The 15260-nt window shown below is 39.4% G+C and overlaps 1 protein-coding gene across 4 annotated transcripts in view; it reads right to left on the minus strand.

Annotated features, from left to right (window-relative positions):
• Window positions 1–1133: 1133 nt before the first annotated feature.
• The window catches only part of LOC124607443 (E3 ubiquitin-protein ligase MARCHF5), an 89536-nt gene continuing 75409 nt past the window's right edge, over window positions 1134–15260 (minus strand). For all 4 annotated transcript variants that reach the window (XM_047139777.1, XM_047139776.1, XM_047139775.1 and 1 more), the window contains one exon: window positions 1134–1500. In XM_047139777.1, the coding sequence (XP_046995733.1) occupies window positions 1351–1500 (150 nt within the window). In that variant the 3' untranslated portion in view covers window positions 1134–1350. The remainder of the gene's footprint in view (window positions 1501–15260) is intronic.

The raw sequence follows: 15260 nt of genomic DNA on the forward strand, positions 1-15260 counted from the left end.
ACCCCATTCATGTGAAACAATGCTGTGCGCAATACCAAACTCCTGGGCTTCATCCATCTTCCATTTTGTGATGATTCTTCCATGTGTACAGTCATCCAAATGTCTCTGGACCATGCTGTAAGAAGAACACCAACAAAGTGCACCATAACTGTCCACTGACTGGCATACACCACCCTTTCCCGCACCTTCAATTGCCTCTTGTGAGGCCAGCCCCATTTGGTGCTATAGTCACGCTGACCTCAAATCATGTGACATCGAGCTTTCTGGGCACAAATGTGAGAGCTCTGGCAACACATTCCCACACTTTCATTCACTTCCACTGAGATGTTAATATTTTATGCTACTATACCTATCTGAGTCTTACATTGTGCAGATCAGTGTGATTGGAGAACTTATTGACCAAGTTTTTGTTTACATACAAGAATTACCTATTTAAAAAGAATTATTATCATTTTTGCCACACGTATCACGCACATGGTTATAGCCAGGCATGACTGTTTCCACTGCATAAGCTTTGACACTGTCTCTCAGTTATGTACCCATTAAACAACTAGGATACCTCAGTAAAGTACAGGACCACAAACCGCAGTATCACAGGCAGACAAGCAGACATGTTATTGTAATTTTTCTCTTTGTTTATTGCAATGACAAACATAAATTGATGCTGAACCAGTAAGTAATAGCTGTTTCATTTATTGGTTTATTTCAAATTAATCTGCGTAAAAAGTTTTAATGCAGGGTTTTTAATCCAATAACCACACAGTTTAACCAAAACGGGTTACAAATTTTCAGTCCCATAAGGAAACAACAAAACTTAAAAAGATACTGAGTATTCTCCAACAAGGAACAAACATCAATATTTGTTAAGTATCTGCAAATAACAATGGGTACTAAAGTTTTGGAAATTTGATTTATGAGATGTGTAATTAAGATACTCCACAAGAATATTACAAATTTGTTGGGTCAACAAAACAAACATAAACCAAATCCTCTTTTCAAAAAAGTATAAAGAAAACAGTAGTCACTAAAGTTTACAAGCCCACAAAATAATCATAGGCGCAAATTTCCAAACAAACAATGCTGATTGCTTTTGGTTGTAGTGCTCCTGACACAAAAATATCTATGAAAGCAAGTGAATGATACACAAGTTTCATATATTTTAATTTATTTTACAGTAACAATTGTAAACAAAGTTATCACTAAACACTTTATCATGGACAATTTTGTTATTCGATTCATCACCTGGCTCACACTCTGCAAGTTTCACACCAGTTACTTGAAATTTTAATTTGCAACAATATGCAAACAGCAAGGAATTGCCAATTCTCAGTCAATAACCTGACAGTGACTTCAGTGATTAGCTGCTCCTGCTTCCCTTCTGACAGCGTTACGATTCGCTTCCGTGTAATCCAATATTCTGCGACGTGTCTGTCGAACATACTGTTTTTGTTTATGGTATATTCTTAACACACCTTTGACAGCGACGAATGCCAATCCACCCTATGGAGAGAAAAAATTATTTTAGAGTAAGAATTGTAACAGAAAGCTCATCTAAACAGGCTCTGACACCTGCCTGTCAAATCACATACAATTTTTCAGACCAAAAATTGCCTCTTGATACTGGGTTGCAGCCATAAAAATATCACAACTTTCTGGCCTATAAAGGACTACTTAATTTCAAAATATTCCTCAATACACTGCCGATGAAGTCATGAAAGACTGCTGTAAATCTGAGTACGAATCCACAATCACATCTGGCTGGATGTGATTAGAAGGGCCACATAGTCTATGGAAACTTTAAGTACAACAGCATTTTCCACATCTGCTATTTTTCTGGAAAACGCTTCATTAAATGTTAATATAAAGCTTGTTTAAAGTTGACGTTTATTTAATATTTATCTCCCACACTGTCTGAGATGTTCAGTTAATTCCAGCCAGACTGTAAAGATCAATTGAGAATAGTTTGAGGTGATAGTGTGACCAATACCAAGGCCACAGAGGGAGCTGCTGGAGAGGTTACACTCCAGGAAATGGTTCAATGCTCTTTAGAAGGGGTTCCCAAACTTTTCATTCAATGGAACACTTTGAGAATCCTAGTACACTGATGGAACACCTTGTTTCTTTTGAAGGTTAATAAATTATTAAAAATGAGAAAAACTTGTTTTATTCAGTGATTAGTTCAATTCTGCAGAACACAGTTTGGGTAGCCCTGCTCTACAGCAACAAACTGTTTATGATTCTGACAATCCACATCAAATAACACAGGTGGGTCACCTCAAATCTCAAATGTCACTGAACAAAATGTATGTTACAATTTTAGGTTTACAATGATATCCTTGATTTGGAAATATGAGTCAAAGACCTCGTCGTAGCCTCCCAATTTTTTTATTTAATAATTTTTTTTTTCTTTAAATGTCAGTTACCGTATTTACTCAAATCTAAGCCGCACTCTTTCCGGTTTTTGTAATCCAAAAACCTGCCTGCGGCTTAGAATCGAGTTCAAAGTAAGTGGAAGTTCTGAAAAATGTTAGTAGGTGCTGCCACAACTAACTTTTGCTGCTGAATACATGAAGCGCTACACAGGCATGCTTTGCAGGTACAAAGATAAATACTGACGCCAAAACCTCTGTGTCAGTAAATAAATTAAAAGAAAAGGTAGAAGAATGAAAACATTATGCCATGTATTCTTCTTTCGTGTTTGCTGCTATCTCATTTAAATCCTGTCTGCCTAATAAACTATGAAACTAGAGTGAGACAACAGCAAATGCGGAAGAATATATATAATCACGTCATGTTTGTATTGATATTATTCTTATGCTGAATAGTGATACAGTCAGAAATGAAGCAAGGAAACTGACTAGATTTTTAAATCTAAGATTACTAATTTCTGCACAGAGTGTAATATACGAAAGAGGAATCTGCAAAGATTTTCAAACAGAGAAAAATGTTTGCTAAACTCTCATTCAGAAAATCTTGTATAATACGCAGTCTATTATTTGGTTAGTGTTGATCATTATCAAAGAAAGCAGCAGTGTAAGTAACAACAAATAGCAGTCTCTTGCCATTGTTTAGCTTATGAGACAATTCCTCTCTTTTTTTATTGTTAGCCGCGGTAGCGCGTACAAAAGCAAGCCATGCCGCGAGTGGCGACAAGTCGTTAACACTCATTATCAGAATCCGACAAACAATGCATGACACAGTACAATAATGCCTTTTCAGAAAGAGATTTTCACTCTGCAGCGGAGTGTGCGCTGATATGAAACTTCCTTGCAGATTAAAACTGTGTGCCGGACTGAGACTCGAACTCGGGACCTTTGACTTTCACAGGCAAGTGCTCTATCAACTTTTTTTTTTCTTTCTTTCTTTCTTTTTCCTTGTTTTGTTCAGTATTGTTCGTTGTGTTTGGTCTGGGCGGACATCGCAAGACATTGATTCAGGTCGATTATTGATTCCTTTACTCAGTTTTTTTTTTATTACCGAGGGCGAGCAGCCCACTGACTGAACACGCTGAGCTACCCAAGCACAACTCACACCCTGTCCTCACAGCTTTACTTCCGCGAGTACCTCGTCTCCTACCTTCCAAACTTTACAGAAGCTCTCCTGAGAACCATTTTGATGCATAGAGTGACATAAACACGTATAACAAAGAGAACGACACTTATCAGATCAAAGCATAATAAGCAATTGATTCAAACCAGACGAAGCACGTGAAAAAGGAAGGGTACTCGTATAAATATGGACAGAGCGCCTGACGCATAGCAATGGCTACCTGGTAAAGCTTAACTGCTAAGCTTACGACTCGAACCAAACTACAGTAGCTGTATGTTCATCCATTTGACCTAAATTGTGTCTCATGTTACAATGGACCAACTTTGTTTCGATTTGGAGGTGCGGTCTAAAAATTTTCTCTCCCCTTGAATTTCGAGTCTGAAATTTCAGGTGCAGCTTAGATTCAGGAAATTTCTTTTGCTTGATTCAGTGTCTCATTTTTCAGGTGCAGCTTAGATTTGAGTGTGGCTTAGATTTGAGTAAATACGGTAGTACCATATAGTAAAACATTCCCTGCAGAGGAGAATTTCCACTTTGTAGTTGAACAGGTTTTATAAACAATTTAAAATGTTGCCATACAATAACTCAGTTCCTTTTGCCACATCTTCACATATTGGTCTCATGAAATTAAAAGCTCATTTAGACTCAGAATTTTATCTATTCTGAAACGAATAAGCGGCACATTTTTTCAAACATAATAAAAGATTTAAATAAACAATTTGCAAAAGTTTCAAAAACTTAAAACTTGCAAAGCATGCAACTCATGTGCAATCTGCTTGAATTAAAAATGTGTTCAACTGCATCAGTCTCTTCCTCTGATATTGAATGAAGCCTTCGCATTGAATCAACAGCAACTGGAGCATTCATTCACAGTTTTTAAAATATTAGGAACCATAAGTTAGCACCGATGGTGATGGTGCTGTCTGCAGCTGGAAACTTGTGTCCAGCAGCCAGTCCATGTGGCAGCATGAAGTTCACAACAATTTAATTCAATTCTTAACTATTTGGTAGCAAGTCAAAGGTTGCAATTTACCGTTACTGTCAAAGAACAATTCACCCCAAACTTCAGTATATATCAACGTGGATAAATGGACATTTTGAGAATTTTAGAAGTTATCATTGATGTTTGCATAAACTATTTTTTAGTAAATCAGAGTTTGTGATTTAGTTCCTGTAGCAAATTTTATAACTAACATATAGTGTTGCATTTCACTTTCCCTTTCAAAGGGAGTGTATATTATCATAAGTTAACACTATTTTGAATGTCTTAGTAACTAACACCCAAAAGTTAGGAAACTAGTAACTTTCACCATGTTATTTTGTTGCCTTAATAGCAATTCTATTTTGTGTACTAATTTTTTTAATTCTTGGATGGAATTATGAATATTTTTTGCCCAGCAGATTAAAAGATAATCAGCAGGCTTAGTTTAAAGTTATTTGTTGATTCTCCTGTAAAACATTGCACCAACCACAATGCAGCCCCCCTGTGAATGCTGTTCTCAAATGGGACGAGTTAGTTGATGTTCATAAGCCGGTGGAAATCGCCTTGATTATTGTCAAAATTGGCAGTTGTTGCAAATTGTTGTTTGGTTTGTGACCCTCTCGAGCTCTCCCATTACAAAAGGTATCTAAAGTACTAACTTCTCCTGTGAATGCAGTCTCCTCTGCAGGAAGTATGGGATCTGCCACTACCTCTCCAGTTGAATGCAAGTGGCCTATCAGTGACAGGTATGGGCAGGCATACAAACAGATCAGGGGTATGGCCATATGAACCAGGATGGCTCCTTCCTATGCCAACCTTTTCATGGGTCACTTGAAGGCAGGTTTCCTGGGATCCATAAGTCTTTAGTCCCTTGTTTGGTTTAGATACACTGATGACATCATTGCCACATGGAATCATGGTGAGGTTGACCTGTTAACATTCCTGGAATCTATAAATACCTTCTCCCAATTAAATTTCACATGGACTTTCCAAATCCCATGCCACTTTCCTCGATGTTGATCTTGCCCTCACAGAAAGCCAGCTACACACTTTTGTCCACATTAAATCTACTAACAAACAACAGTACTTATATTTTGACAGTTGCCATGTTTTCTATGTCAAACGTTCCCTCCCATACAGCCTTGGCATTCGGGGCAAACTTATTTGTTCAGATGCGGACTCTTCATAGCACTACACCACCATTCTCACCTGAACCTTCACTTGGCGTTAATTACCCCACCAGCCTAATTCAAAAGCAGCTTTCCCAGACAATCACATCCATTCCTGATACTGCTGCCCCCCCCCCCCCCCCCCCCAAAAAAAAAAAAAACAACTACTTTGGAACACTTGTCACTCAGTATTATCCTGGCCTGGATTAATCAGCTACTTTGACATGCCCATGACTTCCTAAAATCATATCCTGAAATGAGATCCATTCTGCCCAAGATTTTACCTACCACACCTAGAATAGCTTTTTGTTATCCTCCCAATATCCTTGTCAGACTCCATGCTCCTTCTGTAGCCGTCTCCCTACACTGTGACCGATACCACTGAAAGATCTGTCCTATGCACCCTCCTACTAGTAACTCGCAAAACATATACTATTAAAGAGAGAGCCACCTGTGAAACGAGATGTCATATACCAGCTGTTGTTGTTGTTCTTCTTCTTCTTCTTCTTGCGTTACGGCCTCTGCAGGACCACCTCTTCATTCTTTCTCTTCTTCTCTCCTGCTCTTCTTCCGAGATCTTCAGTTTCCATTACTCCTGTCAGCTCCACTGGGGACACTCTAACTTTTTCCTGTATTCTACTTTGTCATTGATCTCCGGCATATTGGTCAGTGTATATTTGTTCCTCCAATTTTCCTTTCCTTCGACCTTGATCCCCAATTCCAAACAGTCCTTATGAAGTTCAACAACCCACTTGGTTCCTGTATTTCCCCTTGTCCTCCCTGTTGTTTCCCACACTCTCTTCGTCATTCTGTCCATACTCATCCTAACTACATGTCCCGCAAACCTTGCCCTTTTGAGTCTGACTTCCCCAGATATTGTTCTCATGTTCCGGTACAATTCTTCCCTAGGTCTTCGCATCCACCTCTTTTGGGACCTAGTATTTTTCTCAGTATTTTTCTCTCTTCTTTTTCTAGTTGTTCTGCCCAATTTCTTCCTAGTGTCATCGTCTCAGCACCATATAATACTGCATTCCTCATCGTTGCCTTGTAGTGGCGTATCTTTGTCTCTGTGGATATATTCTTATATTGTATATGTCTCTTGTCATGCAGAACGCTGACCTAATCTTCTTTGTCCTCTGTTATTCCCTCCTTGCTCCTGTTCCTTCCTGTTATAAATTCTCCCAGATATTTAAATCTGTCCACCATTTGCACAGTGCCTTCCGGTGTTTCCCAGTCTGCAGTGGTATTTAATGTCTTTGTCTTGTTATACGCGATCCTCAGCTGGCTACATTACTTAAGTTGTCGAGTTGTGTCTTTGCGTCTTCTTCCGTCTCACTATTGCTATACCAGCTGTTATGTAAACACTGTTTGGTCTTTTATATCGGCATGACAACCTGTTTCATCGCATGTGCCACCTGCATCTTTCCCTCAGACACCAGTTTCTCAGAACCCCACAGGTGGGAACTAATGCTGCAACACATCTTTGGTTTTCACCACCCACCTGGTCTTAATTTATGTTAATTTCTGAGCCTCAGCACTCCTTTCTTCATTCCACCTTTCATTTTCTGACCTGCCTATTTTTTGCTGTCCACCTCCCACCTCTGTTACATACAGTGCTTTTCATTCTTATTAACTTGTGCATGTTTTAGTAATAATCTCTGTCTTGCATACTACACAGTCTTCCACCTTTAGGCTCTCAGGTTTTCAAATCTTGGCCAGTGCAGTTCTCAACAGTCATCTTACCTTCTCATAGTGCCTGGTATGTCTCCCCTGACCAGCAGTTCTGGGTGACTTTTCTGAAATCTACCCCTTTTCCTAAGCCTCTCCAGTCCTCCTCCTCCACCCCTCTTCCCCTTCTGCTGGAAGAAGGGGCCACTATCCCTGAAGGCCTGCATATGTATAACCTTTTATGCTTGGTGAGTAGACTTTTTACATATCCAATTACATTATATTGTCAAACAACTGGTAATAATTTTAGAGCAATTATGAGCACTGTTAAAAATAATAATGATCTTTTCTGCCTGTGGTTGCACGTGCTGAATTTTGCGCATTGGCAAAAATCCTGATTTATGTCCTGTGTCGTCACTTATAACTGCAACACTTGTGGTCTTGTCCAGAAAATGTCACCCCAGTAAAAACTGAAACTTAAGTCATTACTCCAATGATATCCCTTTACTTCTTATAGCATAATCACAGACCATTTCTCAGCAAAACCACAGTGAAGCATTAAACACAGTTCTTCTGCCTGTAAAAGTCCCTTCACTTCTGCAATGTGTTGTTACAATTTCTTCAGATGATGGTGTATTACTACTTTCACTGACCATTTCCCCAGTCCACCAGTGAAAATGTTGATGGCAACGGTTTTCTTACTTAGTTTATTTTCCTTCCATGGTGGATATGAAACTTCTGGGGAGTCATCTAGTATGCCTTCCACATCAGGTGTCTGTAATGAAAGTCCTCCCTTTCCAGTGCAGTTGCCACATTCCGAAACAAACAGGACTCTTGCCTAACTGCACAGACTACTAAGAACTTCACACTTCCAACCACGGTGTGGTATGTCATGTGTTCAATAAGTTCTTCAGCGTTATCAAATGAAATTCAAAATGCACGCAATACACAGACATCTCCTAGATGGCTGTGGTAGTGTAACATATCACTTTGATGACGTGAAGTGTTGCACAGGCTTTTTTAAACCGATGAATGATTACAGTCACTATAAAAAGTTTATTTTCATAATGTATCAGGTAATCTATGTTTGGATGTTTGTTTTATTTACGTGTGTGTATCGTGGGATGGATAGACACAGCATATCTGCAAGCTGGGGCTACAATAAACATTATACCACATTTGCGGTACCTGCTGATTGGGCAGTTTATTCCGTGTGGCCGATCCATATTTTGGAGGTATGGTGCACGCCATAGAGCAAGAAAGGCCGTGGCAAAGCCAATGACGTCATGGGAAGAAGAGAAAATTTTTATAGAGATACATTCAGTTGACATCTATCAACGAAGCAAAATTTTTGGACTATGTCCTTATCAAAGTTTTTGCAGTGATCTGCATGATGTAATTGCTTTGTAATGCACAGTTATTGTAAACAAGATTACAATATATGAGATGACGATAATGAGAAGACTCATCTTTATTTTGAGAGTCTGATATTGGGATCATCCTCTTAACTTCCGGAAGTACCTGCAGCACTTTGAGAAAAGTAGTTTGATTAGAAGAGGTCTGTGAGCGTGCTGAAATATTAAATTGAGCAAGATTAAATCACAGGAAATCTTACATCCCAATCAGACTTTGTTCACCACTCAATGTCATGGTAGAGAATCGGTACAGTGTGGAACCACCCTCTTACGTCTTAGTGCATTAAACTTTGATCTTCCATTGTACAGGGTGTTTCAAAAAGGACTTTACAACTTTAAAAATACGTATAAATTTACTGAAGGAAGATATACAGCTCGGTTTAGTTTATCTTTTTAGGGAAACACGTCAAGTTTTTTACCTTAAACTAAGGATGTTGTATGTGGGTTCCGTTGGTTATCATGCACATGTCCCATCAGAAGTCAATTTCCTCCCTAACTAGCTGTAGCACTGCAGGTGTAACTTGCTCATCCTCACTGATCTGTGGTATCAAAAATTGTTGTAACATGTCTACGTACACCATCCCATTGATCGTTCTGTCACAGAAAAACAAGGGGCCTAAACTTTGTTCTTGCTCAATGCACAAAAAACATTCAGTTTATGGCTATCACAAACATGTTGCAATGTTTGATGTGGATTTTCACTGCCCCATATACTACAGTTGTGTGTGTTAACTTTGCCACTTAAGTGAAAAGTCGACTCATCAGAAAAGATGATTTTGTCCAAGAAATGATCATCCTCTTGTAATCGATTTAACGTATCTGCACAGAAGTAGTTGCGAGTTAATTTATCAATGTCTTTTATTGCTTGTACGATCATAAATCTGTATGGTTTCAAATGCAAACAGTTTCTCAACAGACGCCAGACAGTTGTACGTCGGATTTGCAGTTCGCGAGATGCATGCCAGCTCGATTTTGTAGAGCTGTTGACAAAACGTTCTCTTGCTCGCTCAATGATGTCATCAAATGTGCTTGGATGACCTGACGATTTCCCACGTCTTACCGAGCACCCTGTTCCTACAAAATATTTATGCCACTCATAGATTGTAAGCCTACTACGAGGATCTTTAGAATACTTGGTATGGAAATTACACTGAACTGTTGTCGCTAACTTCAATTCTTCAAACCAAAACAGACATCTAGCACGCTCGGGTCTAGTGAAGACATGTATTTTTAACGCAACTGCCGCTCGCACTCCTTACAATGCAATTCGGCACTAGCAAAGTATGCGAGACAAAACTTTATGTATTTCCCTACAACTTGACACCTCTGTAGGTACTATGAAGTAATTTATATGCACTTTCAAAGCTGTAAAGTCTTTTTTGAAACACCCTGTATTACGTTGTACACTACTGGCCATTAAAATTGCTACATCAAGAAGAATTGCAGATGATAAATGGGTATTCATTGGACAAATATATTATATGAGAACTGACATGTGATAACATTTTCACGCAATTTGGGTGCATAGATCCTGAGAAATCAGTACCCAGAACAATCACCTCTGGCCGTAATAATGGCCTTGATACACCTGGGCATTGAGTCAAACAGACCTTGGATGGTGTGTACGGTTACAGCTGCCCATGCAGCTTCAACACAATACCACAGTTCATCAAGAGTAGTGGCTGGCGTATTGTGACGAGCCAGTTGCTCGGCCACCATTGACTAGACGTTTTCAATTGGTGAGAGATCTGGAGAATGGACTGGCCAGGGTAGCAGTCGAACATTTTATGTATCCAGAAAAGCCCGTACAGGACCTGCAACATGCGATCGTGCATTATCCTGCTGAAATGTAGGGTTTTGCAGGGATCGAATGAAGGGCAGAGCCACGGGTCGTAACACATCTGAAATGTAACGTCCACTGTTCAAAGTGCTGTCAATGCGAACAAGAGGTAACCAATGGCACCCCATACCATCACGCCAGGTGATATGCCAGTATGGTGATGACGAATACATGCTTCCAATCAATGTGCGTTCATCACGATGTCGCCAAACACGGATGCGACCATTATGATGATGTAAACAGAGCCTGGATTAAACGGGAGGGGGGTGAGATGTTTTACCAATCATGTACCCAGGTTTGTCATTGAGTACACCATCGCAGGCGCTCCTCGCTCCTGTCTGTGATGCAGCGTCAAGGGTAACCGCAGTCATGGTCTCCAAGTTGATAGTCCATGCTGCCGCAAACGTCATCAAACTGTTCGTGCAGATGGTTGTTGTCCAGCAAACGTCCCCATCTGTTGACTCAGGGATCGAGATGTGGCTGCACGATCCATTACAGCCATGCAGATAAGATGCCTGTCATCTCGACTGCTAGTGATACGAGGCTGTTGGGATCCAGCACGGCGTTCCGCATTACCCTCCCGAACCCACCGATTTCATATTCTGCTAACAGTCACTGGATCTCCACCAATGCGAGGAGCGATGTCGCGATACGATAAACCGCAATCGCGATGGGCTACAATCCGACCTTTATCAAAGTCGGAGACATGATGATACGCATTTCTCCTCCTTACACGAGGCATCACAACAACGTTTCACCAGGCAATGCCGGTAAACTGCTGTTTGTGTATGAGAAATCGGTTGGAAACTTTCCTCATGTCAGCACGATGTAGGTGTCGCCACCGGTGCCAACCTTGTGTGATTGCTCTGAAAAGCTAATCATTTGCATATCACAGCATCTTCTTCCTGTTGGTTAAATTTTGCGTCTGTAGCACGTCATCTTCATGGTGTAGCAATTTTAATGGCCAGTAGTGTATATTGCTTCTTGTACATGGCAAAAGTGTCTTTAATATTGGGAGTCTTGTATCTTTAAACTTTCACCACTTTTTCTCCTTATACTGTTGTAGCACCTCCCTTGTTTGCATTCTGGTGAGAAGTCTCCTTCATCTTCCATATAAAATAACTGTGAATATGACCATAATAAGAATCTGATCTTCCTTTTACAGACCTCTAATTTCTTGTTTTGTCCACCATGTATTTTGACACACACGGAATGTGGTGCAAAACTTTTTTAAATGACTTGGGGATAAGAGACCTTGCACCTTTTCACTGTAGGAGTCATACAATTCGAAAGGTGAATTGATGTTCAAAAAAAAGTCTTGGCAAGTTGTGCTAGTTTCCTTCGATTGAATTTTACAGAAGCTCTCCTGCGAACCTTGCAGAACTAGCACTCCTGAAAGAAAGGATATTGCGGAGACATGGCTTAGCCACAGCCTGGGGGATGTTTCTGGAAACATCCCCCAGGCTGTGGCTAAGCCATGTCTCCGCAATATCCTTTCTTTCGAGAGTGCTAGTTCTGCAAGGTTCGCAGGAGAGCTTCTGTAAAGTTTGGAAGGTAGGAGACGAGGTACTGGCAGAAGTAAAGCTGTGAGTACCGGGCGTGAGTCGTGCTTCGGTAGCTCAGTTAGTAGAGCACTTGCCCGCGAAAGGCAAAGGTCCCGAGTTCGAGTCTCGGTCGGGCACACAGTTTTAATCTGCCAGGAAGTTTTAAATGTTGTCTGTGTCACTGAGCTGTGAGCACTTCGACTAGCTAACAAGAACTTTGCGTAGTGGGTAATTTGGTTTCCATGTACAGAGAACCTAGGAAGTGCTACCCTAGTGTGTAGTAATTCCGATAGGAATGTCCAGCTACGGACAGCTGAGTGCTGCCTACTGTAATGATCTGAGGCAGAAGGAAGTTTACTGACCCACAGCTCAGGCATGCTGGTGCAGTCAATGTGAGGAGAAAAATCTGCAGAAGCACTTATTGTAGAATTAAATGAACAGCTACACTCAAGAGTCCAAGCCACCAACAGCGAAATGGAAATTCCACTAACACTTACTGAACAATTTATGAACACACACCACAGCATGCAAAATTAGGAACTTCATTACCTTCATCCCACATCTATTACATGAAAGTAAGAGCCGTGCAGAATTCTTGTGTGAATGTTTAACTGTAGTTCTAAGTTAAGCAAACAGTATAGATGAAAAATGATACACAGTAACACATGTTACACCTTAGTAATAAGTTACTGGTATAATTCCATGTGGTTTAGTTTACTAGTTATGAGAAGACTAACTCAATAATATTGCAAACCCAATAATTTAACATATATAAGAAATAATTTTATATTTATACATTGTAGAGAATCAAATTAATGAACATTTTAGCAGGCTGCATATAAGATTACATTTATGTAAATCTAACAATTGACTTTGAACTAGTAAATTTTACACTACATTAGGATTCTTCACTAGTGATAGTGTGGCTGGAAGGGAGACAGTAAAAATGACAGTCAATGACAGACTATATAACTACATTAGTGGGGAAACACATTATAGAAGGACAGTACAAGTGTAGTCATTTGAGAATGGTATGGGAGACTGTGCTGTGAAATGACTGAATGAAGATCTGGCAGCACCATGTTTCTGGTGAGTGGTGGCGATCTCTGTGCTCACACTGATGTGTATAAGAATTTTCCATTCTAATACCAGATATAAACACAGCTTAGAAGCTTTTCATATATATATTTTTTTTCATAGATGACAAAAATGTAATGTCACGACACAAGTAAGAAATACTTACATACTTTCTTAGTAATTAGTCACTACTGGACCTCTCTTAACTCTAAAGCCACCTTTAATTTGACAACTGCACTCTTAGTTTTTGTTCTAATCCATAGAAAGAAAGATTAGGGTTCACCATCTCTGTTACAACAAAGTTATTAAAGACTGAGCACAAACTGGAGTAAGGGAGAAGTGGTGATAGGGAATTGGCAGTTTTCTACTAAAAGCAAATAGACTGACAATTGCTTTAGGGAAATCATGGAACGCCAAACTCTTTACACTTGTTATCCACACAACAGGCATTAACAAGCAAAGGGCACTTTTACTTTATTTGCTGTTTCTACATGCTACAACTTTTATCTACCATTTTGTTCTAAATATTTCTGTTTCTTTATATGTTTCTGTAAAGTACTTCTCAAGATCATTCTGAATGAAGAGTCCGACATGTACAAAATTGTGGTCTTCTCTGACAATGTGTGTGTGTGTGTGTGTGTGTGTGTGTGTGTGTGTGTGTGTGTGTGTGTGTGTGTGGGCGCGCGCGCACACACACACACACACACACACACACACGCACGCACGCACGCACGCACGCACGCACACACACACACACACACACACACACGCAGGGGGGAGGGCGGAGGTTGGACCAACCTGCATTGCAGTTTACATATTAAGGCATAACGCTGACCACAATGGCAAAACTGGCCAGTTCACAAGACAAAGAAAGGAGCAAGCATATCTTCTCCCAGAACCATGTCAAGCAGAGCAATGTGGTGTTAAACAACAGTTTCTGGTTTGATATCTGGTTTATTTTATTTTTTTGCAAAGCAAACTTCACCACATATCCTCTGTTTTGTAATAAAAGTCAGTTTCATGCGCTCAGAAAATAAAGGACTGTAAAGATGACACTACAACAAGAGATAAATGCATTGTTTTCTTTTTCCTGTGATTTTTTCCTTGTTTTCTTGCTGTTTTTATGTGATACATTGAAAGTGTTATTTCTGGATGAGCTTTGTAAATTTATTTCTTTGTACAACTATGTTTCTATTTAGGCACTGCAGTTGTCACGAGACACTGTAAAATTAAACAGAATAATGGTAATGCATTTCCTGACCTCAACACAGCTAATTTAAACACTTTAAAGAGTAAACTTAAGTATTTATTAATAGAGAAAAGCTGTTATTCAGTAGAAGATTTCAAGTTGTAATCTCCCTTTGTAAAACAGTGTATATAGCATAAGTTTGTTTTTGCAACACAAAAATGATAATTTATGATCTTCGCACATTACATCAATACATGCATTTATATTTCAAGCAGTAGAGTCTCTCTGTAAAACAGTGTATACAGCAGTTTGTTTTTGAAACAAGATATTTTTACCTTCACTATTTATGTCCATGTGAGCACTTATGTATGTTAACTAAACCTTTGTATATGTGAACTAAAATCTATGACAATGTCTGAAAACTGATTGTTATATGGACAGCAAACAAATAAACAAATATCCTAAATGCATGGTATGACAATCTTTCTTTAAATATACATAGATAATTAGTTTATTTGCGAGTGTTTGTCCACATGTGACTTATGTAAGCGTACAGTGACAACTGTTCACAGTATGGATTGTTTTGTGCAAACCGTGAAGTGTTAATTCAAATTACAAGTATATTAATGTACTTTCTTATCACGGACAGTTGTATTGTGAAAGGTCCCAAACCGCGATTGAGCGGAAAATCATAAGTTTGAAACTGTGACCTGTAATGGTTAGCAAACATTATCTACGTTTACATCTACATGAATACTCTGCAAATCACATTTAAGTGCCTGGCAGAGGGTTCATCGAACCACTTTCACAATTCTCTATTATTCCAA

Source organism: Schistocerca americana, chromosome 3 (assembly GCF_021461395.2).
Source record: "Schistocerca americana isolate TAMUIC-IGC-003095 chromosome 3, iqSchAmer2.1, whole genome shotgun sequence".
Classification (NCBI taxonomy): Eukaryota; Metazoa; Arthropoda; class Insecta; order Orthoptera; family Acrididae; genus Schistocerca; species Schistocerca americana.